We start from the raw sequence: 26,390 nt of genomic DNA on the forward strand, positions 1-26,390 counted from the left end.
CTGCCCTGTCGTGTTTACTTCTTCCCTGGGAGAGATGTGCAACCTGCCTCCCCCGGCATGCCGTGGTCTGCATCCTAAACACTTGCTGCCTGCTGTTTTACAACCGAGGTGATGGCAGTAAAGGCTGATTATCGGAAATAGGGATGGAACCTTGTTTCTTGTTTCAGAGTGTGGGCTGTGTCTGGAGTGGTTGCTTTAAAACAACTGTTGTTGGTAATCCAGTCAAATTCCAAAAGCAGGAAGCACTTTGCATAATTATAATTTAATTTAATATTAGAAGATAGTATGGGGCCTCATGTTTATGTGCAATATTTTTTATATATCACTAATTAAACAGGAAGTTAATCCAAAACTGTTCTTTACACCGTTCCCGCAATTCTAAACACTGTATTTCAATGGAATATGAATTATGAAGCAAAATCCACCAGTTTTTATCCATATGCGGGGTCGGCCATTTTGTCATTTGCTGTCAACTGAAAATGACATCACAGTTGGCTCTGGTAACGACCAATCACGGCTCACCTGTTGTTGTTTTTTACTTTGGTCATGTGACATTCGCAAGCTGAGCCGTGATTGGTAGTTACCTGAGCCCTGAGCAACTGTGATGTCATTTTCAGTCGACAGCAAGTGACAAAATGGCCACCCCCACAAATGGATGAAAACGGGTAGCTATTCTCTGCTAGTTTAGTATTTATTGTACAAAAGCACTATTAATCAGAATATTGTGTTTGTATTAGTGGGGCTACATAAAACCTATTAATGTTAAAATAAATAAATAAATAAATAAATAATAATAATAATAAATTGGTTTGACTTGCCTGTTAATAATTGTTTTGACTTTGCTCACACATATAAAGCTGTTTGTTTACTATTTTCATTTCTGCTTTTTCTCGTTGCTTAGTCAGCGTTACGTGTTGTCACCTCTGACCCCTCTCGGTCATGTGAGCGCCAGTGGGAGGGTGGGTATGGGGAGGGGGTGGGAGAGGCACAAACAAATCAAGAGGAAATAATAATGTGTTGAGATGGCTGCTTAGAAAAGCCATTATACTAACGTCATTTTTGTATTTTGCTCAGTAAAATTTGATAAATTGTCCTCCTTCCTTATAGAACATGCAGCATAAATTGTCAACGACTTCCTTCGTTTTGTTTTAGAGGCAGCTGTATAAGGCGTCCTCAGCCATGTACAGTATTTGCATTATTGGTCTATTATTCATCCTTGAAGATTGTGTTTATGTGACATTTTTGCATGGCGCACATATGCTCAAGGCAACAGAGCAAGAAAAATCCATTTCAGTAGCATTTCCAAAGCGTATAAGGACAAAGATGGGTGACAGAGGGAAATATACTATAGGAGAAAAGCAGAAACATGGACATGACATTAAAAATGTAACTTCAGTGAGATAAAAAGGTTAAAGATTAATAAAACATTAGATGGAGTCACATGACTGGAGTTAAAAAAAATAAAATTTTAAAGCCTTATAGGACGTATGCAAAGACAATGCTGCAGTGGTGGCTGCATATCAGTGTAAAAAAAAAACAACCCACTATCAATGCTTCAATATTATTGAAAAGACAGTGGTATGTGAACAGCCTGCATGTCAGCAAATGTGCTTCTTTTAACATTTTCATTTTCTCCCTTCCGCTTTTTTGACCCCCCCTTTTTTTTTTTTAACACTATGGAGGCTCTACAGGACATTTTGCAGTAGTTGAAAATAAGTCAAGGAGAAAATGAGATTAGATTTACAGTGGAAAAAGCAGCAGCTCTGCTCTGCTGTTGTTGTCGGATCCAACCATTAGATCAGAATGAGGTTGTGGGGTTAAAGGTCATCAACACTCTGTGAAAATGGGAGTCGTAATGGAGAAAAGCAGGTCAGGGCCTCAATAGACTGTAGGCAAGATCCCAGTGGGCGCTCTTCATCAGGGGTCAGCGGACACAGGTCGCGAGTGGAGGCTGCGCTCAGGAACCGTAAAAATGAAGGATAGATTGTTTTTTTCCTGCCGGTAAGCAACGTTCTGCTCTTTTTGACTTTTTAGACGGCAGTGCCATTTTCAAGGGGTGCTTCCACCGGCCGGATAATGTCACGTTGGCTCTCCCTTTCACAGTTTCCATCCAAAACATGTCTGTTGACAAATGTGTCGACACGTGCATGGAGAAGGTGAGGTGCTTCCCGTCGTGCATGACAGCTCGCCCGCCGTGTTTAATGGCCGCCGTATTTCAGGAGAAATCGCTGGCCGTTCTGGCTGGAGATCGATGCCACTGCGGCTTCCCGACCTCCGTCTTCTCCCTTCACGAGCCGGAGGACGAGGGCATGTGTCTCCATCGCTGCCCTGGCGAGGAGTTTGAGAGCTGCGGGAACGACCAGTACTTTGTGGTGTACCAGACGCAGGTTCAAGGTAGGGCTGGACGATATTGGTTTGTCTCGATCTTTGAAAATCGAAGAAAAAGATTTAATGTGCAGATCAGCGCGGTGCATTTACAAGTTTCCTACATTGTGAAAGGACCATGAATCCATCGTGTTGCTTGCGTAACAAGCACGATATGTTTGTGATTCTGACGTCCCTAAGCGTCCTTTAAGCTGTTTAATGACACCCCGATTAGAGTTTGCTGTCAAACTAAACACACAACAAGAAGAATTACACATATTGTATATTTACCTCATTTGCTCCCAAAAACATATAAATACGTTCTATTGTAAATATTACCATGCTACCAAAGACGCATTTCTACGTGTTTTTTTTAATGTTTTTTTTATAGCATACAGAAGGCTTTGATGCAGCCTCTGAACCGAAGAGAATGGTTAAAGCAATGGGTAGTTATTACAAAAACGGCCAGCAGGTGGCAGCAGAGTATAAGAGATCAATCAGGGCCATGTTGAAAAATGCTCTTTCCCCACTGTCATCATTTCATCATTATTTGTGAATAATGATTAAACTTAGCTATATTCTAATGCTACTATTTACTGCAATATTGAAACGGATAAAAAATATACTTTTTTTCCTGATGAAAGAGACTTTGATCTTTCCATGTTTTTATAGCAATAGAACACAATATTCTGCGGGCCTTGCAAAATCAGTCAAAATCCAGTAAAACAGCCGGGAGCGAAGGGGGTTGCTTCAGTGAAAATGGCTGGGAGTAAATGAGTTTTTAAAATATCTTTAACTCTAATGCTAAAGTCAATTGAGGATCCCATTCAAATGCTAGCAGGAAATTAAATAACGAATATTCACACACAAACGCTGTGGAAACACATACACACAGGTAAGGTTACACTACTCAAAGGCACATTGTTTTCCCCCCTTATCTGTGAAAAATCTATATTAGAGCTCAATTGCAACTTTCTTCTGTCTCATTGTGTGTACTCCATTCATACACGGCACCACACAAAAGTCCAAAAGGTGCAAGAACAGCCAAGGGTATTTTAGTTAACTACAACTAACATTCAAAAACATGTATGCTTTTAAAAAAAATGAAAACTGCTACTACTACTAATTACATTTGGTTTTTACAAAACTAACTATAATTATCGTGAAAATAATTAATTATTTTAATACATAAGCCTTTGGGGTTGATTTTAAATGTGATTTAAGTACATTAATTTAGATTTGAACTGGAATAAGGGTATTTGAAAGTGTCACACAGATGTGATGTCATCTAGCAACAGCCAATAGAAAAGCACCTTCAGATGACGTTGTTCCTCTGCGACAATTTTGCGTGCTTGACTTTTGGCTCCAATGGCTCAGTTCGCCTGTTTTTTTTCATGTAACTCACCCGAAATGCAACGCTAGGTAAGAAACTCGTTATTTTTTTCATTTTACCAAGGTGTTTATTAAATATTGTGCACAAGTAATACACTTTTTTTTATATATAAACTGACTAAAAGAAATTTTTAAATAACTACAGAACCACCCTGAAAACCGTTAACCAAATTTAAAAACAAAACTCAAAACGAGATAAAAACAAACTTTTCATTTTCTCCCTTCTGCGTGAAGGGAGTTTCTCTTTGTCCTTTTAAGTTGTATTTAAAGTTGAGTTTTTAATTGAAGGAATTTTCCCTTCCCCAAAATTCAAGGATGCAAAGTCCTACTTCAAGGTAAAGTATGTTGTAAAGTGATCTCGCCTTGCCAAAGCGTGAGGCGCCTCGCTACGAGCCGAAAGTGTGACAGTCACTTCCTGTGTTTTTGCTAAATAACAGAGAAGCAAGGGCGCAGTGGTGCATTAAGGGGGAACAAGTCAAACTGCAGAGTGCACCACTCTATTTAATGCATTCACCTCCATGTACGAGAAACTAGCGAGTGGATATTAAAAAAATGTCTGTTGTTGTATGCTATACAAAAATACTTAAGAAATTTCCCAAAACTTTGCGGAGCAGCACATTTGACCAAAGGAGGGCACATTTTTGGGATGAAGATCGGATCCTTAATTTTTGACTGAATAATACATGAATCCTAATGAAAAGATTCAGGCAAATGTAGGAGGTGGGTGCGCAATTTGGCGCTGATCCTAATTAGGATTGTTCTGCCCTGGTGGACGTCTTTACTCTTCCGAGAGTCTACTTTGTTATGTTTTCATATCTAAATGTGCAGGAGATTCATTTCGTGTTATTCCAACATAGCAGTTGGCCTCAAGTGCCAGTCTGTGTGCGCCGTTGTGGGCGATGTTTCCTCAGGGCAAAAAGACAGCAGTGGCTCGGCTCGGCAAAAATAAACGGCCTGGGAAAAAAATAACATGCACACACACTGCAATCAAGTGGCAGTGTGAGAGGAACTTGAAGAGAATGTTTTGTGAGCTCGAGAATCTATCTTGTCTTTGAATTTGAGAATTTTCCGCTGACTTTGATGAAAGAAGCTTTCAAGTCGCCCACCATAACAACACTCAACATGCGTGTGTTGACCTTTTCTCTGGAGGACTTCACTTCCTCTTTCTCTATTCACTTGAAAAGTCTCTCACAACATTGCACTATTGTGTCATTTCCAAAAATCTTTTTCCTCAGCTGTTGACCAAGATGGGAAATAACCATCAATCGATTTTCTACTCCACTTCTCATTAGGGTTGCGCGCGTGCCGTAACCAATCCCAGCTGCTGTATTGGTCGCCAGTCAGTCACAAGGCTTATATAGACACACACCCATTCCCACTTAGATTCACACCTATTGGCAATTTAGTCTTCAATTAACTAAAGTGTTCATTGAGCAGAGATTGAAACCCGGAATCTCTCATCACTCTCCGCCCCTGCTGTGCTGTATTTACTGGAGGCTTAATTGTGTGCTTGTTAGTACTCATTCACTACCAGCCATTTTAGAGTATGTTGACATGTTCAAGACCCACAGGATATATTATTTAATAATTATATATGCACCAAATGAAAAAGTTGAATCTCTCCTTTCACTATGAAAAAAAAAAAAGTTGTATTCGGCCTTCTTCTGTTCTTTTATAATCAGCAGTAGAATACAGGTAGGCTGCACAAAAAGCAGCCGCTTCTCCCAGTGGGCTCACAAAGTGCTGATTTCTAAAATTTATAATGGGGCATTTGGTGTCAACAACTGGTGGTTGTGCATCAGTAAAATTGTTTCCAAGTTTTTAATTTACAATGGAGCAGAATCACACGCTCCCACGCCCATCCCTGTTGAAAAAAAAAAAGTAAATGAGTTTTAAAGCCGAAACCTATGTAACAATTTGGTCAATTTTATATTTTTGCTCAGTCCATACGTGGGTAATGTTTTTACAAAATTATTGACCAATATTAAGTGTTGAAATTGGCTTTGAAGATGCAATGTTCATGCTTGAACAAACGTCTCCTAAATGTGATGAATTTGGTGGTATGAGAATTTTGCCCAACGCCAGCGAATTATACTTGCATGTTACCGTTCAAAGATACAAATTAGTTTTGATTTTGAGACATATTCATTTAACAATACAGTGGACAAAAAATGTGGAGAAAATACACATACAATTGATATTGGCATTATAAATGCATTGATAAAGCTTTTTTTTAAACACCAAAAATGATTGATATATTATTGATTATTATGACTGCCCCTTACTTGGAAAGCCTGTAACTGGGGGAATTCCAGGTACGTCCACATACAAATTTAGCAGTTATAAATTTAATAATAATGCATAGGGCCTATATTTATCGGGACTGGGGTCAAGTTGTATTTTACAGTTTTAAAAATGTGCAGAATTTCACAAGTTACTTCATGTTAAAGATTAGATAGCTCTTAATATGAAAACAAATGCACAGAGCTGTTACTAATGTCTTATAAATAAAATTACTAGTGGCAGAATATTGACCTCAAAAACAAATCAATATCACACTCGTTTTTTATTTTTGTTTTTTTACAGTACATCTATTTAATTTTAACTTTAATTTAATTTTATGAATTATTATGAAATCACTGTATCAATGACTAAAAGATGCAGCCATATTTCTATTAGTTTAACATTTTTTACACTTTTATGTTAACAACAGTATGAAAAAATATTGATTGTACATTTTATTGTACATTTCGATATACAATTATATAAAATGTGAGTTAACTGGAAGTCATGCGATTAATTACGATTACAAATTTTGATCACCTGGCACCCCTAATATATATATATATATATATTAAAAACGATCAAATAAAATAATACGGAACAAGAAAATGAATAATAATAACCTGGCCTGTCTTATATTGCATCCAGACAACCGTTGCATGGACAGACACTTCCTCCCCACCCGTGGCAATCAGCTGGTCGCCCTCGCCAGTTTCCCCGGCTCCGGCAACACCTGGTGTCGACATCTCATCGAGCTCGCCACCGGCTTCTATACAGGCAGCTATTACTTTGACGCCTCAATCTACAACAAAGGTATAAGAGGACTTGCCTTTATAAGTCCATATACACCACATTTCTCATTCGCCTCCATGCCTCGGAGGAAGAAACGCATTTGTTGTGCGCTGTCATCTTTCACAGGATTTAAAGGTGAGCGAGACCACTGGCGGAGCGGAAGGACCATCTGCATAAAGACGCATGAGAGTGGGAAAAAGGACATTGAAGCCTTTGACTCCGGCATCCTCGTAATCCGGAACCCCTACAAGGCCCTCATTGCGGAATTTAACCGCTTATATGGCGGCCACATTGGATTCGCCTCGCAGGCCAACTGGAAAGGGAAAGGTGAGTCTCAGAAGATGGAGCTAATGTATTTCACATGTTATGAGCTGCCATGTTGTTGAAATATTCAAGAAAGGAGGAATACTTTGAGGTGGATCGGCACGAACTCGAGTGGCTGGGACAGGCAAATGACAACCTCAAATAGAACAACTTACAATTGCGGGAAAGAAAGCGCCAGAGGAAATTCCCAATTGATGAGAGGGCAACTTTGACCTGGATTCTTAAGCTTCTTAAAGAAATTGACTTTTACATACAAATCACATTTTATACTCTGATATGAGATCAATTCATCTTGATTTTTGTCAATTTGACCTTCATTTAACTTACTGTGTGGAAATTCAGAAGGAGGTAAATGACACCAATTTGCCTCCTGCAAACTGGAGAAAGTGCAGGTGCGAAAAAGCGCAGCTCAATTGATTACCGGTACACTATGATGTGAACTGTGCAAAATAACACCTAATCTGGACATCTTTAATTCTGTTGTGTAAAATGTTAAAATTACACTTTTAAGAGTTACTATGAATGCCCAAAAATGTAACCCTGGAATTTTAACACTCCAATTTCTGCTGTATATAAAAGCAACAGCTGGGTAAAGTTGCCAAAACCCGTACTCAAGTAATCGTACTGTTACTTTAGAATAATATGACTAAAAGTGAAAAGTAGTCTTCCAAATAATTGCTTGAGTAGGAGTACGAACTGCTCGAGTGAAAAACTGGTGAGCAACTTCTGATTTATGTTTCAAATCAGAGTATAAACATCAAATGAAGAAATAAATATGAATCTGCAAATTCATATGTTGCTGAACAATATCATTTAATCTAAAACAATGACCAAAAAACAAAATAGGGTTCCTAAGATGAGTACTTAAGTAAAAGTAAAAAGTATATTGCATGTTAAAACTACTCTGACAAGTACAATTGATCCAAAATGTTACTTGAGTAACTGTGTGGAGTAAATGAAGCACGTTACCACCCACCTGGTTTGACTTGAACGTATCCTGTTTGTGATCAAATGCAAATTTTCTTTTTCCTAAGTGCTTTACAAAAGTAAGTTACTTCACAGTTTACCAGCTGAAATGTCACGCAAATCTTTGAAAATGAAAAAAGCGCATTCATACAACACACAAAAAGCAAATGGAGACATTCGGCACAGAAACAACGCTTCCAACACATTTACTGGCCTTCACTGTCAAATATTTGTGGTTCCTCTCTGCTTTTTTTCTGTCATTTGCGATTCAGATTTGCGCTCAAGTGAAGCGAGTCTCATTTGCAAGCAGACTACCTCTTCCCGGTCTGCTTGTTTGCTGCGCACCAGGGTTCACATGACAGCATTCACACATGACCAAACCAACTACATAACAACTAACCCGCCAGTTACATTTGAATCAAACATGCCAAATGTAAATGCGTGCTTGACCTTGATAAACGCAATTTCTCCCAACTATTCAGCTAACAATGATGAACCTTGCAGTTTGTATACCATTTGTTCAGGGTCACCGAAAACTGGATCCGACTTTGGACTAACCAATCACACGGCACGTACTCATTCCGAAGACATATTTATATAATTTTTATGTGGGTTTTTTTTTTTATGCTAGAGCATACAGAAGGTTTTGATGCAACCTCTCAACTGCAAAGAACAGTTGAAGAAATGGTAGTTATTACACAAATGGCCAGCAGGTGGCAGCAGAGGAAACAAGATCAACCAGGGCCATGTTGAAAAAAAAGCTATTTTACTCACAGTTCTAAATAGATTTGTTAATGATGATGAAACTTAGCTATATTCTAATGCTAATTGCTGCAAAACGGAAACGGATAGAAATATACTTTTTTCCTGATGAAAGAAAAGGCTAATCTTACTTTTGGTAGGTTCCATGTTTTTATAGCAATAGAATGAATTTCGCCCCACTTAGGTGGGTGTGACAATCAGTGGTACTTTAACTTTAACACAATATTCTGTGGGCCTTGCAAAGTCAGTCAAAATACAGTAAAACAGCCGGGAGCAAAGAGGATTGCTTCGGTGAAAAGGGCTGGGCGGGAATGAGTTAAGAGTGTTCGATGCACACCGATGTCATATCACGTGCGTGGAGCTCACAATCTGCCCGCCTGCACTTTGATCGAATCCACAGAAATCCCATTACACCATCTGCACCACAACTTAGGCCTGCTTTCAGCGGGTCTAAAGTTGACTGTACTTTCAGGCACCAGATTTTCAGGCGTGCCAGCGCCCTCAGTCCATCAGAACGGCCAGCAGAAATTCAAGATGCACTATGAAAATTTTGTCTCTAAAGATTTGAAGAAAAATTGCCAATGTGAAATGTATGTAAATTAGAAACAGGAAGTTGCACACATGCGAAAAGAAGGAAGAAGCTGTTTTCTCACGTCATCTGATTGCCTTCAGCAAGACACGCTGGCTTCTTGTCGAGTGAGCACTATTTGGTTTATAGCCAAATGGCCTAGATTTAATGTGAGTGGCAAAAATGTGCTCAATCAATTTCCAGTTACATCAACTCCCATTAGAGGCAATGATTTCTCTAAAAATGAAATAATTCAGATTAAAGTCATTTACGTGAAGCCTTGTGTAAACTTGGCTTGCTGTTTCGGTGACGGATAGTTTGCTCCATTCAAGTAAGCAGCAATCGCAAGCGACGTCCTCCTCGGAAGTATATTCAGTGGATTGAGGTCACTGTACTTTATGGGCTGTGGTCGGTCGGTCTGTTTTTCATTGGCTTTTATGATTTGCCATTGTGTTGTGCACTTCCGAGCTATCGCGCACATACATTTACTCGCTACTGGCAAGAAGAACAGAGCAAGGTGGAATTAAAGAATGTGAGCGTTTGGCGAGAGACATTGAACTCGAAAGCTTTCTGTGTGTGCGTCACAGTGTGCTTAGATTAGGCCGATGCAAAAAAAAAAATGTTGCGCAATGCAGCCGCCACCACAAAAACAACATCCTATTGCTCACGACAAGTTAACATTTGTTGAGTTACTTGGATTCTGTCGTGGCTGATTGCATAAATGTTCAATGCTGAGGACCAATCAGGAATTCGAGGAAGTGACCACGGATGTGCGGGTTGACGTGGTCGTGACCTTTCTTACCCCAATGTGGCAATGTTTTTAAATATCAAGGCAAATTATCATGCTGCGGCGACGGCGTCTGTTTTCTGAAATGAGAAATGAAACAAGGCCTTAGTCACGCTGCTTGATGGCATGATGACTCACGTCACCGTGTACAACCAGCTCGTTCCTCGGGCGCCCCTGCCAAACTTAATTAGAGAGTGCGTGTGCATCTGTCTATACTTGGGCACACATTCATGATAATTAGACATGTTTGTAAGCTGCTGGGAGGTGTTATGTTGGGGGGATTTGTTTGTGTTTTTGTTTTTTTTTGCTTCATGCTAGGGGCCTTCCTGTCAAAGTGCAATAGATTTGGAATTGCGATTTCCAGGGAAATAGGATTTGAAAAGAAGCTGTCGCTAAAATGTCAAGGACAAGTAATGTAAAGGACTGCACACATTGCTTATTTATTATTACATCACAGTATATTATAGCAAAGACCCCAGACATCATGCAGCTATGACCCTAATGAGAACAGGCAATATAGAAAGTGGATAGTTGCAGAATATCATTAGAGTGGATGCTTGTCATTCAGCACCTCCATGAACAATATTCTACAATTATTTCACTAATTGCTTGATTGAAAGTTGCTTGCTTCAGAATTTATTTATTAATTAATTAATTAATTTATTTATTTATTTATTTATTTATTTATTTATTTATTTATTTATTTATTTATTTATTTATTTATTTATTTATTAATGAAGACTAGTTAAGTAACGTGAAGAAAAAAAACATTAGGGATGTTTCATACCACTTTTTTTCAGACTGACACCAATACCAATTACGGATACCACTACTTCTTTTGATACATAAAATTCAGATAATATAATAATAATAACAATAATAATAATGTTTTTTTACCATGAAAATTAAAAAAAAGAAGTTGTGTCCGTGCCTGTTTTTCCGCCAAGCACACGGCCGCCAGTCTACCGGAATAATGCCCTCATATTGGCATGGTCTTGCCACAACCACAAATTACATTTGGATGTAATTATTTGATTTAATGTTGAAGAGAAATGACGGCGCACAGTCTGCACACCTCCCTCCAGTTCTAGTTTACATTGTGTAAGATCATCATAAAATAATTCCCAAATGTGTTGCCCTATTCTATTATTGCCCTAATTGTGTTGAAATTGGAATATCTTTCTCCATGCGAACATAATGAGTATTTTGTTTTGCATTAATTAGTTAGAGGTGGAACTTTTGAATTGAATCAAGTCTCTTTCCAGTTGTGTTAACTTGAAAACAAAATGGGCTTCAGTAAGAATTGTCTTTGTCTTCATATAATGCAAGAAAGGAAATTGAAGGACTCCGGAATGCCATGAGGCCAGATGATGTGCCCCTTGCAGACCTTTATAAATTCCATGCATATTCCCCTTCCCCCAGTATATCCATTTAGGTATGTCTTTGTAACTATGGCAACTGGTTTTGTCTGGTCCACGTATCTTCTCTGTGGAAAAAATCGATTTTCCAGAGGCTGGTGAGTTGCCGACCCAGCAGTTATATCTCTTTGTGAAAACATCAGCACATTTGGTCTGCCATTTCCAATGAACGTTCCCCCTTTGTGTCGGTATGGGAAATGATGCGATGACATCGGTAAGCGAAAGACCTTTTGACAGCTGCCGCTTCGCATACGGAGGCGAAGCTGCGCGCTTGAGAGTTGGCATGACAGGGCATTCGGGGAGTCGCATGTACTGTATCATTTGACGCACTCACCTCTGCGGATGATGCTGCTGACACGGACGCCTTCCGTTGGGACCCTTCAAGTCCGCTTGGGGTAAAGTGGAATTTATTTGAAAGAACTGTCACTTCATAAAAGCACTGGCTATTATATTCAGCTTTTACGCTTTACACATTCATACGGCATCGGCGGTCAAATGTCAGCTCAGAATAGAAGCAGCGCAGACAATCCTTCACAAGTGAGCAAAAAAGAGAATATGGTTGAACTGGATTTTGTACTACTTTTAACTGTTGACGAAACGTCACTTCCTCTGCATTTCGGGTAGATGCTACGATAAGGTCCACTGTGATATTAACAAGTCAAGTGGTCTTTATTTAGTGCCAGTACTGTTGTTTATAAGACATATACACAAGACTGTCAAAGCCTTGCTGAATATCAGAACAAAAGAGCCAACTTTACAGTTCACATGAACTCATTTATTGCACATCTCGCTTGCCTTTTTTACGAGTGGAAAAGCGCTATAACTATTTTTCTACTTCCCAATTTTATATTATTGCAGGTTTGGTATTTTCTCTTCGCATGGGAACATTCTAAAAAGTTTACTTTCCCTGGAGAGCTATTTTTATATTACAACTCGATGAGAAAATTTCTGGAGAAATCGTGCATTAATGCTGAATGAAATATACAAAAACGTGGAATCATGTTGAATGAGGTGGAATGTTGTCAAACGATATGGAATTATGTTGAATGGTATTTCATCATATGGAATTAGGTGAAATGATATTGGTGAAAATATGCAATATGAGTGAATATATATGGGATATTATATATGTGGGAATTGTGGGGATATTGAAATAAAAAATTTAGAATTATGTGGAATGTGGAAAGGTTTTGCATGGGTGAAATATATCAGATTGAATGGCAAGATAAATTGAATGAGCTAAATATTTTATTTATTTTGAATAGGAACGATAATGAATTTTGAGCAGGAATGGTACAAACCCTAATACAAACCCATACCAATAATTTTGTTGGTGAAATATATGTGAAAAATGTGAACGAGCAGATTATTTTGAATTTCGAATGGGAGTGAATTGTTGAATGTCTTATTGGAAATTAATGGACATTTTTGGGGTGAAAATTTTTGAATTGTGGGAAAACTGTGAATGTTTGGAATGAGAAAAATAACAGCCTGAACAGTGGGAATTATTGGAACATGTTACAAGTTAGAATGAATTAGTCAAGAAATGTAGAAGTAGTTGTAGGGCGTAAAATGGCAGAATAAATAGTGGAATAACGTGTGAACGTTTTACATGAGATAATCTGGAATTTTTGTTAGGGGAAAAACCTACAGTTGATAATCAAACAAACCCAACAAAAGATGCAATTTCTGACACAAATGTATTTTTTACTTCATTCAATTAGTATTTTTGCACCTTTCGAATGTTTGGAAACAGCAAAAACGGAAACCTTGTTTGTGATAACATACAGCCAAGAAATGTGACAGGAACAGACAGCTTGAGGGTTGTCAGGCCGCAGACCACATTTTCAGAAAGACCACCTTAAAAACCCCAAAAGATTTGCCAATGCCAACTAACACAACAAACGTCTGAGGTTACTACTTAGACTGTTTCTCAACGTCACACAACAGTGTCTAGCCATCATAACTCTTGAGCGTGACTTCTCTTACATTTGTTGGTTGCTTCCTTTGTTTAATTTGTTTGCGTAATACATTTTCACATGTCAGGTTTTGTGCTTTATGTGAGATTGGGTTTAGTCTGCTGCTCCTTGAATTGAAGAGATCACACAAGAGGCTTAAAAGTGGGCCAATGTAAGCACATTTTTTGCCTTAGATGAGATTCTCCATCCCTTAATGAGAGAACTAAATAAGAATACAGCATTTTATTTGCATTTCATTTTCATACATAATTTTAGTCTGAGTCGTGATTTCCCTAATGTACCTCAAGTACGCTGCTTTCCTGTTTCATATGAATGATTTCGCACCTAAAAACAATGAATAACAAACAATGAAATCATTAGAAGAACTAAACACTTTGGCAAATGACGTTGATCTTTTGTCAGTTTGGTTCTTCGTCCTTGTTGGAGGCTCGGCCTTTTCATGTTTCTAATTTCTCCGTATGCTTGTTTTCCTGCAGAGTGGCCCGAGTTTGTGAAGAGCCACGCTCCTTGGTGGGGGTCCCACATCATGGACTGGCTCCAATATAGCAAGAAAATCCACGTGGTCCACTACGAGGCCCTGAAGAGAGACTTGTTCTCCCATCTCAAGGGAATGCTTCAGTTTTTGGGCCTGAAGGTTTTCGAGGAGCGTCTGCTCTGCATGGAAGGCCAGAAGGACGGCAACTTCAAGAGATCGGGCCTCCGCAAACTCAAATATGACCCGTACACTCCTGAAATGCGAGCAAGCATCAATGAACTGATCAAAAAAGTCGACGCTGCCTTAAGGGAAAGGAACTTGTCTGGTGTTCCAGACGAATACATGTCAAGATAATACATGTGATACCCTTTTTTTTCTTCATTTGAATGGGAAGTCTTTAAAAAAAAAAAAAAAAAGACGAAGAAATTAGACTCTTATTTGTTCTTTACTTCCCCATCTCATCCTGTCTTAAAACAGATCATGCAAGCGTAAGGCTGGATTGCACCAACAAGTTTTAACTTTAAAACCAGATAAATCATGGTTTAGGTTTAAATTATGTTGCACCAAACTTTAAACCTAGTTTATTTTTTACTCTTAAACCAAGCTTAGATTAAGTTCTGTTGCAGCAGAACTTTAAGCGCCAGTTTAAACTGTGATTGACAATTAATTTTAAACTTAGTTAGGAAGGTTTAACTTTACCGATGTCGGCATTTTTGAAGTGGCTAGCGCAAAGTCGGGAAGTTCCTTGAAGAAAATTGAGAGACGGGCTCAATCCTCTTGAATTTCTATGATGAAGAGATATTTTTAGTGAGATACCGATTCACAGAGGGAACGGTTTTGGAGCTGAACAAGAAGACTGGACCGACTGGCAAACATGGCAATGACACAAATGCAGCTTTTTCACTGCGCAGTTGTCTGTTTTCTTATCTTCGATTGTTTGCCCATATTGCATTCATTTGGTCAGTGAGGTTTTTTTTTCAAATGATGAAAAGTTTGAGCTTCTCTGCCGAGCCATTATAACATAGCCGATCAAGTTAACAAGTAACGCTAGGCTAACGTTTTTGCTAGATAGCAACTATGTAGCATTACTCAACTCAACTTTATTTATAAAGCACTTTAAAAACAGCAGCTGAATACAAAGCGCTGTAGAGTGAACATAAAACATAATAGATTGATAGTTGAAATAAAAACATGAAACATTAAATAGAGAAAAATAAATAAGCACTAAAAGAGCGGCGTCTCATGCTGTGTTAAAGGCCATAGAATAAAAATAGGTTTTAAGACGAGTTTTAGAAGTGGACAGTGAGGGGGCTTGTCTAACACTAAAAGGCAGACTATTCCAGAGTTTTGGGCCGCAGACCGAAAATGCTCTATCCCCTCTGAGCTTCCGCTTGGACCCTCGGTACCTCAAGAAGCAGCTGCTCAGCCAACCTGAGGCACTTTATCGAGCAAGTGCACGTAGAAACAAGCTCAGGTTCCCGACAGCACACTTGCGGTGGTAGCCAATATATTTAATAGCAATTCATTTTTATTTCGATATCCACAATTATATCTGTTTAAATTGAGTTAAACTAATTTGTACTAAACTGAGATGAATTTTAAATGGTCTCTGCTTAATTTTTTAAAAACATTAGAGCTCATCTTAGATTAAATTAAACCTTGTTGGTGAAACCCAACCTAAGGAATTTCGTTTTAAAGAGCACTTGTTGTCCTCTTCTGTGCACGTGCTGTGTTGGCATGTGCACACGCCTTAAACACAGAGAGGCTACGACAGAGCTGTGAGCGCACATGGCGTTTTTCATCCAAACAATTTCATACTCTTTGGTATTTTAAGCTTATTTTGTAAAAACAAGATTCAAGATTTCCTGTTGCTCCTTTAGTTACAAAATGAATTAGTTAGTTAGTTACTTACCCTAACCCTAACCTTTTCTGAGGGATAAATGCAATATGCAGGCTATAACTACCTGACAATGATACTGTGTGATTCCATTTTTTTTGTAAGTTGGCGAACTTACTCTTTGCAAGAGGAATTCTGTTGTTGACGATGAAGTTGTCAGTTCCTCGCACTGAAGAAGGCACTGATTCGAAGAGAGATGAGGATTCATCTTGACAGCATTTATTTATCTCTGGTGTGCAGTGCACACGCGTCTCTGCTTGTGAATATGTTCTCTTGACACTGGATTCAATGCCGAAACCCAAAAAGCACTTGCCAGTGCCGCACTCGCCCCAAAGATATCTGAAGATTCACACACTGTACGCTTTAGGTCAGATTAGTTCACTTCTTTTGGGCTCATTTTATGGCATTGGATTCGACCTTTTTTAATTGCTTTTTTTTGTGATAAGGTCAATGAAGTCGTTAAACTCAAGAATGAGATAGAAAAAAAACCTCCACAGACTGCAAAAATTCCACTCTTGATATCGGTATGTTTGATAAGTGCTATGGCACGTGCTTCGAACAAAACAAGCATACAGTCAATATATATAAAGCAAAAAAAACAAAAAAAACAATTACTAAGAGGCAGGAGACAATAACTGACTTCCATTTTCAGGATGCTATTATACTGTATATCTCTATTTTTGTAATGTGTGCTGACACATCCAAATATTTGTAATACAGCAAACAAATGATAGAAAATTGTGTCTATTTTTAACATGCTTTAAACTTGATTGGCTGTTGTTGTCGTTGACAAGCAGGCACTTGAACAAAAGTGTTGTATTTGAATGTATCGCCATGGAACGAATGTACTGTGATGAAGCTCAATAAATAAGGACATTGGATTATACAATCATGGTCTCCTGATTTGATTACCAGTCAAATGTCATATGATGAGCTCGTCGTAATCAGTTCATCCATTTAAACCCATCAAGATGGAAAACAAACTGACGGCATGTTTATTGTTTACCACATCGTTCGTGCTGTTTTTTGTTTCCGTTGGCTCGTCTCGATTTTAGGCACATTACAAATCCCTTGAATATTTCATTTCACTGTTAATTCCAACATCAAACGGTCTTTTTTGTTTTTATGTGCAGTCGACAATAACAATCCAATAGTTTAACGATCAAATGGATTGTGTAAGTCAGGTACCGATTGCCAAAGAACATCTAAAGACAAAAGCGATTTTTAAATCAAAGCTCATTTCAGCTGGGTGGAAGGCAAAAGAGATGCATTTTTAGTGACAGGCAATAACCTCCACAAAATCGGCTGCAGAAAATGACTTTGTAACTGAGAGCGTGATACCTTTACAATGCTCAAAAGTGGCGGCGTGTGGCGGCACAACTGCCTCACACTCGCAAGCGGACTGTAAATGCTTATTTGTTTGCATGTGTCCTGTGATTGTAAACGAAACGAGTCCAGGGTGTGCCCTGCCTCTCGCCTGCAAGGTCATGTGGGATAAACAGATAGCTCATCCGTAACCTTGAACGGGCTAAGCGACAGAAAATGTCACAGACATGATGATGAATTACCATTTTGGCTTCAAAGTCAGACCTATTGTTACATGTTCTACATTCTTTGACAAATGTCATGAGATTATTTATCAGGCTATTTTATGCACACCGTTTAAACAGATGGTTGTTGAGAGTAATAGTAGTGTTAGTTTTTTTTTCATAAATGAAATACTTTTTTTCAACGTTTTTTTGTTGACATAATTAGTAGAAAAAGACATTTTCACGCTCTCAGCTTGTCAAAGCAATATTTTCTCTCACCCCCTTGTATGTTCACTGCAGAGGGCATGTCTGAGTTTCAGGTAATTCAAATGTGAGTCATTTGCATTTAAATGAGACTCACTCGGCTTTAGATGTCATAGACAGAAAAAGGTGTACAGCATGTGGGCAAATGGGTCAAGTAAAAAACTGGATTGTTTTCACTTCCTGTTTGCATCAACATGGAAACAAGGATACGACTACATTATAAACAGTTTAGGGCTTTTCCTAAGCCGCTAGAGATTGATCAACTGAGATGAAAACATACACAATAGTCATTTTCACAGATTACAGGTCCACTATAGGGATCTAAAAATCACATTATTGCACTGTTCCATTCCACCCATTTTCTACTATTGATACAAATGGCTTTACATTTGAAGTGGACAGACTCTGCATGCATATGGATGCCCCGCGGGTCGTTATCAGATGTCAGCACTATAAAGTATGACCTACCAAACTGTAATGTCAGCATTTAAGTGTGACATTCACCAGCTGCTCACCTACTAAAGCCGGGCCTGAAGCAGCAAGGTTAAAATGATAGCGATTGGTGAGAGAGACGTGGAGGGTTCAGATGACTTTGACCCAGGAAGTCAAACCAAGGAATAGGAAATGGGGAAGACATAAAAATCGACATTTGGTTGAACAAGGACACATGGTCTGATACTGTCGTGGATGGATGATATATGGGGCACAGTCAACCTCTTTACCTTTGGAACGTCTTGGATAATTGTTACTTCTACATAAACATCTCCTGGCTTAACTATTCTTCTGGATTAATTTAACGATATTCTATCAATAGTACTGTATTCCTGATAAGCATGTTGTGATATATTGCTCTAACTTAATTGATGTTCAGAGTTTGAGTCTTGTAATAACGTGAAAAAAAACACGTTTTGCATTTAAGACATGACAAAACAGGATTTACGATACCTAATTTATTTTCCTGTCTGGCGCCCAACAACATTAACAACTTCTTTTGAATTATGTTCACCAGCAGCTCTTATTAGCTAAACAAATCACACATATCTACATATATCTATAATATAGCTACGTGCTCTTACAACTTTTTACGTTACTGTTTCATCTGTTTCAGTTTACGTCCACGCGAAGTAATCCAATCAAAACCCAATGCATCGCACAGAAAGCCATGTGACATCTCTCTCTTTTCTAACTGGTCAGCAGTGGAGGGCAAAAAAAAGTGTAAACACGAAGCTTTGTAAGAATGTAGTGAAACACAATTTTTTTTACTTAAATTACTTAGAGCAGTGGTTCTCAAATGGGAATAGACAAAGGCACTCCAGGGGGTACATGAGATTTTAAAATATATTTTAAATATTTCTAAAAATATTATATATATATAACTTCATAAAATGAATTTTATATTCAGTAGGCTATTTAATTTCAGTGTCCTAAAAACCCAGCATCTCCCCATAACAGAATTGTTCGACCCAACTTGTCATATGCCACCTAGAATCCCCTGTCAATCACTTGAAAACTTTATTTAAAATCCAGTTAATTATTTCTTTTTCAGAAATAATTAAAACAATTATGATCCCAAAAGATGACACACTATATGTTGATAATAATAATAACATTTTGCTTGGTTGTTTGGCGGCTGATTAATAAAAGGCTACAACAGCAAGCCCAAATCCACTTTGTATTTTTCTTTTCCTGTACTAGCAGCATAATCACCATAACAAGCAGTGTTTCCCACACCATGTCAATACTTGGGCGGGCCACCCAAGTAAACTGGCCACCACCCAAGAAGTTTTCAAGAAAATGTATTATAGATATATTTTTAAAAAACACATAAAAAACGTGTCGCGACAGGATATACCGCATGTAACGTTAGTTCGCCGTCACTTTGTGGCTCGTGAGGCTAGAGGAGACGTAGTAATAGGGCTGAGGACTGATGACCCCAATATTTTGACATGAACAAACATTCTGAATGTCATACGCAAACATTTATTAAATGCTTTACTTTAACACATGTATTTTATTTAATGCCGTTTGTATTTATGCATTATGTTTATTGCTCAAACACAACCTGCGCTATTTTTAACGTACCGGTAACCATCCGCTGTCAAGCTAAAGGATAATGTGCAGTCAAAATTAATAGTGTGATTAATCTGCATTGATACATGATTAATGCGATATTTTTTGGGTGATTAATCAACGAGTTAACGCTTTAACTTTGACAGCACTAATCATTATACATTTTAGCGTTAAACATGCTTTGAGTTTACCAGTTGGTTTGGCTAGAAGTGCGATTGTATGCTCATGCTCGCTTTGTGACTGATCTGCACGGCATTTTTTTATTTTATTTTTTTTAAAGCCATCTCTTCCTCACACAAGTTGGATTTCTGTGTTCCGGATCTGTAAGTCAACAAACTGTTTAAAGCAGACTACACGGTGCTACTGTGAAAGAAATCTTAAGGTGGAATGTGTTTACAAATGCAGTTGAGAACAGTTCTTGGCTTTTTCACGCGCAAAAAAAGAGCTAGAGATTGAAAGTGATGAGCTTGAACCCAAAAAAAAAAGAAAAAAGAAAAGTTTTTTGACTGCAAATGAAATCATTAGCGTATCGTTGTCTGTGGGTTTGTTACAGATTGGCTTCACACTACACATGCTCTGCTTGTCAGGTTATTGAAATTGACTATTGTAGCCCCGAGTGGCTCAGTGATGTAACCATGCAAGGTGGCTTCTCTCTATTATGACATCAAAAGGAGCAGGTTCTCTGGCTCTTTTGATAGAATAGTTTCTGCTGAACGAAATAAGTGAGTGCAAAACTCATTTACAAGGTCAACAGTGCAAATCAGATACATTCATCTTAATGTTGTGCGCAGGATTTATTCTTTTCATCATAAAATCTTGCTGCACCTTAAAAAATAAAAAAATCCACCTCCATTAATCAAGATTTCTTTTTTTTTATTCAACATTATTAGCTGAGTTTACATAATTGTAATCAACAGTGTATTTGAGCTGAAATAATAATGTCATCAGTGCGTTTTAATTTACCACAGCGAATAACTAATGATAAGATGAATTATTTAATCTGTCTTGGTTATTCTAATGATGGAACCATATTTTGCTAATGTTAGTAAGAACACCAAAGAGGTCATTGTTTTAACAAAATCTTTATTTCTGGAATTTAAAACAGAACGTAAAAAACAAAAACACACGCACACACACAAGAGCAACATTTTTCACTCGCACCGGGCAACATTTAACAAACTGTTTGCTGACTGGCGAGAACAGCTGGACGTGTTGTATTTGAACTGTAGCATGATTGATGAACGTTATTGTTCAACGATATCTATTCATCATCTAATAATCTCCTGTCCAAAAGCAATTACAGCGTGCAGGGCAGTGGACTGAATGAAGATGTTCATTTCCCATTGTCATTAGGAAAGGCCTTCATGTGAGAACTAACTGCCAGGTCGCAAAAAAATGCATCCACTCATTCATTCATCACAAGTATCCACTCCAGTCGATAAACACTGCCACACAAACACGATTACAGATCTATTTTGGGGCAGGTGAGAGATCCGTCGTTTTTTCTTATCAGCGCACAAATGACAAAACAATTCTTGCTTCTCTTCCCTTCTGCAAAGACGATTTCATTATCCTGAGATTTTCACAAATTGCACACTCATATTTTTGCTTCTGGGGGTAAAGTTGCACCCTCCGGTTCACAAATAAAAATGATAAATGAGCACACAAGTATAAAGTAATTCACACAAATAGTCCACCATATAAGAAAACCTGTTTTTTCTTTTAAAATGGCCACCGTTTTGTTGTACAAGAAAGGATATACATTGTTAAATGTGGTTAAATATTTTCAATCAGAAACTATATTACATTCATTTATTTCCTGTCTATTTATATCTTGTTCCTCTCAGTGCTGCACTTTTTATCCTGAACTCTTTTTTTTTTATCTTCTTAGTGATTAACATGCCCGTCAACACATTATTCCCTGCTGTTGTTTTTGACACTGACTCGCACAGAACATGAACGTGACATATTTTCTTTTCTTCTTTTTTTTTAGGAATGATGAATTTTTTATTGGCTTGCAGAGTATGTGCTCAGACGCTCATGAACGTCATCGCCGCCAGTGTGAATTGTTTGGATGTGAAAAATGCAAGTCATTTGCATATTCATTATTTATTTGCCACATGCCTGAAGTGCGGTGCGGGGGCCTGCGCTGGGGTCATCCCCCAATGAAATGCAGCGTGAAGTGAACATCAGGATTGCTGATTGCGTGTTGTAGTGCACACAAACACGCAATTGATGCTCAGATTGTTGTTGTGCAAAACACTGAAATCAAAGTTTGTGTGTGTTGGAGAACTAAAGGCCAAGTCAACCCAAATTTTTTTGGGACAATTATATGTTCTATGAAGAACCACTAGTGTAAATATGGTATTCTGGTTATTATCGAGTCAGTGGAATATGAGTTAAGCAGCAAAATCCTGCCGTTTTTATCCATCTCAGAGAGCGGCCATTTTGCCACTTGCTGTCGAAAGAAGATGGCATTACAGTTGCTCAAGTCTCAAGTGATTGGTAATTTCCTGAGCCCTGTGCAACACAGATGTCATCTTGAGTCAACAGCAAGTTGCAAAATGGGATGGGTTCCCTGAGATGGATAAAATTGGCTGGATTTTGCGTCATAGCTCTTATTCCACATATGTAATATTAACTCATTCACTCCCAGCCATTTGCACTGAAGCAACCCCCTTCGCTCTTGTACTGGATTTGGACTGATTTAGCAAAGCCCACAGAATATTCTGTTCTATTGCTACAAAATATGGAACCTACCAAAATAAAGATTACAGTCTCTTCTTTCATCAGGAAAAAAAATATGTTTCCGTTTGGCAGCAATTTATTCATTAGAATATAGCTAAGTTTCATCACTATTCACAAATCTGTTTAAAACACTGGGGAAAAGAGTCTTGTTGCAACATGGCCCTGGTTGATCTCTTATACTCTGTTGCCACCTGCTGGACGTTTTTTTGTAATAACTACTATTGCTTTAAGTGTCCTCTTCAAGTCAGAGGTTGCATCAAAGCCTTCTGTTTGCTCTAGCATTAAAAAAAAACATTAGAAACGTATAAACAGGTTTTTAGGACCATGGCAATATTTAAAATAGAACGTTTTCATACGCTTTTTGAGAGCAAATGAGTTAATCAGAATGTCATGTTTAGATGAGTAAAGTCACATATAACATTATTGTCAAGAAATGTTTAAGGTTGACTTTCACTTTAAATGTGTGTGGATGCCCTGCCGTCTACGGAGCTGGACCTGGACAGATACCGGCTGGTGGTGCGACCGTCATCTCCCATGGCGTTCTCCATCTTTGACAGCAAGGAGCTCTTACACCGTTGCTGGAAGTCATTTCCCATGAACACATAGAGCACCGGGTTGAGGAAACTGTTGGCCGCCGCCAGGCATGTTCCGATCTGCTGTCCGACATTTAAAATGTAATGGCTGTAGTGTTGATGGTTTATCTCAAGCAGGATGAACACGTGGTAGGGCAGCCAGCAGATGAAGAACGTAACGATGAGCGCCGTCATGACTTTGAACGGTTTGGACGATTTAGTCATCCTGTTGGTGCGCAGTCTCAGGATGATGACCGAATAGCAAAAGCTGATGACGGCGAAAGGCACGGCAAAGCCGGCCACAAAGCGGCTGACTACGATTATTTGGTGGCCGTGCTGGTGTAACGTGTAGTTGTTGTAGCAAACGCTCCTGCCCATTTGATTCTGTATGTCACGGAAGACGGCAGAGGGAAGGCTCAGCCCAATGGCGAGGACCCAAGCCAGGATGACGACAACCGACGCCTTTCGTACCGTGCGGTGATTCTGGGCCCAGACGGGAAAGACGACGGACACGCAGCGGTCGACGCTAATGATGACCAGGAGGAAGATGCTGCTGAACATGTTGAGGAACAACACAGACGAGGCAAACTTGCACAAGAAGAGTCCGAAGATCCACTTCTCCATGGCCATGTTGGTGATTATGAAGGGCAGAAAAGTGCAGAAGACAAAGTCCGAGATGGCCAGGCTCAGGTACCACGTCGTGTTGACCGTCTTTTTCATCTTGAAGCCGGCGATCCAGATGACCAACGCGTTGCCGCAGAAGCCCAGCAGGAAAATGACTGCGCTGATCACCAGCAGAGAAACACAAAGGGCATCCCGCGTGCAGGTGGATTTGTGCTGAAACACAGTCTCCTCGTGCGGCATGAGGCTTTCCTCATAACTGTAGTTGCCGAAGTCTTCGTAAGTAAAATCATCCATTTCCTCTCGACACGAGAAATTAGATTACTGCGGGAAAAGGGGGGGAAAAGCACATGAGGAAATCCAATCTGACAGCTGCAAATGTTAGAGCCTGAGTACAAACCTGCCGCTGCTGTTGACTTGATGCTGTCCAGAGACGAGTGTCAACAGAGTTATGCCGGTTCCTTCATGTTATAGCGAAATGAGGAATCAGCTGACCGGAAGGTTTCTCAACACCATCACCAGTGTCTGAACACTTTCAGTACTCCTATTTGAGTTCAAGATTTTAAATGGCTTGCAGATGCAGAAGTCTATTAATGGAGAGGCACAAACAAGCAATTCAGAAGTCAATTTTGCATAATTTTCAGAGAACAAACAAATACAATAAACCGAACTACTGTCACCAAAAAATGGTGTGTTCTTTTTCTGTCTTGTGAACATGAAATGTATGAAATATTCACCCGTGCTGTTGTCAGAGTTTTGGGAGATGGCTCTGATGTTTAGGGAATTGGATGCTTCTGTGTTGTGTGCCAGAGGCCTCTTGTCAGCCACATGTGTTTGTTCAAAGCTGACAGAAGAAGACTGCGCACGGGAGCGCAGCGCTCAGAAAACCATAAAGCGTCGAGTGGCTTTAAAATAAATGTTGCTTTTAAACACATTTACGCACGTGGTCCAAACTGTGGTCGAGTTATCCATCCATCCGATTTCTATACTTCCTTCTCTGCTTATCCCCATGACGGGTGAGCTGGAGCCAATCCGACAGTTGACTTTGGGCAAGAGGGGTGTACATCCTGGGTTGATTGGCAGCCAGCAAGTTGGCATCATGAAGCATTGGCAGGCAGCGCCGCCACAATTAAGTTACTGTAACCCGGCCATTTGGTACCAAATGTTCATTTTTATCATATATGTGTGCATTTTTTTAAGTCACTAACAGTGAGATAAAGATGTATTTTTTTTAAGAATTTGAACAAAATAATAAAAACATGAAAATAATTTTGTAGATGAGCTAAATAGTGAATAGTTAATGATGTGTAGCTCTTTTTCAAGGCAGTAGATAGGACCAATGTGGGGTGCAACGTTTTTCTGACAAATTCAAATTCTTATGTAATATTGTACCTCGAGAATTTTAAAGGCATATTTAGATTAGATTAGATTAGATTAGATAGCCTTTACTGTCATTATACAAAGTACAATGAGATTTGAAGCTCTGCCATAAAGTGCACACATAGTAGACATAGTAAAAATATGTACAATAAAAAGGAAATAGGATAAAAAATATATATATATAAAACCAATATGAAACTACTGTATCCACTATACATATTGCTGGTTTTGTGCAATGCTGGAGGTAACCAGGCAGCTTGGGAGTAAGCAGGCACACAGTTAGATTTAACACTGAGAGTGTTAAATCTAACATTAGAAAAGTGTTTATATGTGTCCATTCCAATGAGTGTAAATCTGACACTTTTCAAAGTGTTACTTTTTTCACACTTACCCAGTGTTACTCCAATGCTATATAGTGTTAAAAGTCTACACTAGTAAAGACTCAGTATTGTTGAAGGTGCTCCACACTGGTGTTAACTCAAACTATACCTCACTCTGGTAAATGGTACTTCATTTATATAGCGCATTTCCTACTTGCGAAGTGCTTCACATTTTGACTACTGATGACACGGCATCAAGAACAACGGTTCAATATCTTGCTCAAGGACACTTTGACATAGTCACACTGGCCTGGGATCAAACCCACGAGCCGAGGGTCAGGAGACGACCACTCTACCACTGAGCCACGCCGCCCCAAAAGCAACAATTGGATGTATCGCTATTGAAATTTTTTCCTTCACCGGAAATGAGGGTGTGGTCAATTTAACACTCAAGGTCGCACCCAGCAACCTCCCCAACACTCAAGGAAATTTACTCTGACAGCGTTCAAATAAGACTGCTTACTGCATATTTGACACTGGAAATTGAACACTGACCGATTTGCTGTGTAGCTAATTATCATGCCGACTCAGTCCTCACTGTTTCTCTTGTTTAAGATAATTACAAAACGTAATTATGATAGAAACATTTTATTGATGTTTTTATGCCCCAGAGAAAACTCCATCAGTCACCGCTGGATTAGTATAATAGTTGTTGACAGAAAGCAAAATTTATTGACAGAATGTGCTCGCTGCTTCCCCCATGACTTATTGCGTCCCGGTTCCATTTGCTCTGACGCCAACTCTGAAGGAGATGAAACATGTAGTCTGGAAAAGACAACCTTCCAAACTCTAGAGTTACAACAATTGTTTCATTGCGGT

At 38.9% G+C, this 26,390-nt stretch overlaps 2 protein-coding genes across 3 annotated transcripts in view; one reads left to right on the plus strand and one right to left on the minus strand.

The window, feature by feature from the left end:
- wscd2 (WSC domain sialate O sulfotransferase 2) overlaps nucleotides 1–16,890 on the plus strand; it is a 62,068-nt gene extending 45,178 nt beyond the window's left edge. For both annotated transcript variants that reach the window (XM_086076178.1, XM_086076179.1), the window contains 5 exons: nucleotides 2,035–2,156; nucleotides 2,220–2,394; nucleotides 6,688–6,852; nucleotides 6,958–7,158; nucleotides 14,112–16,890. In XM_086076178.1, the coding sequence (XP_085932304.1) occupies nucleotides 2,035–2,156; nucleotides 2,220–2,394; nucleotides 6,688–6,852; nucleotides 6,958–7,158; nucleotides 14,112–14,464 (1,016 nt within the window). In that variant the 3' untranslated portion in view covers nucleotides 14,465–16,890. The remainder of the gene's footprint in view (nucleotides 1–2,034; nucleotides 2,157–2,219; nucleotides 2,395–6,687; nucleotides 6,853–6,957; nucleotides 7,159–14,111) is intronic.
- Nucleotides 16,891–20,976: 4,086 nt separating this feature from the next.
- cmklr1 (chemokine-like receptor 1) lies at nucleotides 20,977–24,244 on the minus strand. The gene is made up of 2 exons (XM_086076156.1): nucleotides 24,212–24,244; nucleotides 20,977–24,135 (listed from the first exon to the last, which is right to left on the minus strand). The coding sequence occupies exon 2, from the start codon at nucleotides 24,106–24,108 to the stop codon at nucleotides 23,074–23,076; it is 1,035 nt and encodes a 344-aa protein (XP_085932282.1). The 5' UTR covers nucleotides 24,109–24,135; nucleotides 24,212–24,244; the 3' UTR covers nucleotides 20,977–23,073.
- Nucleotides 24,245–26,390: the final 2,146 nt, after the last annotated feature.

Source organism: Leptonotus elevatus, chromosome 5 (genome assembly GCF_054856555.1).
Source record: "Leptonotus elevatus isolate MCC_2025b chromosome 5, RoL_Lele_1.0, whole genome shotgun sequence".
NCBI lineage: Eukaryota > Metazoa > Chordata > Actinopteri > Syngnathiformes > Syngnathidae > Leptonotus > Leptonotus elevatus.

Coding starts and splice junctions, on each gene's coding strand:
- cmklr1 (XM_086076156.1), bottom strand. CDS start 24,108: ATGGATGATTTTACTTACGAAGACTTCGGCAACTACAGTTATGAGGAA.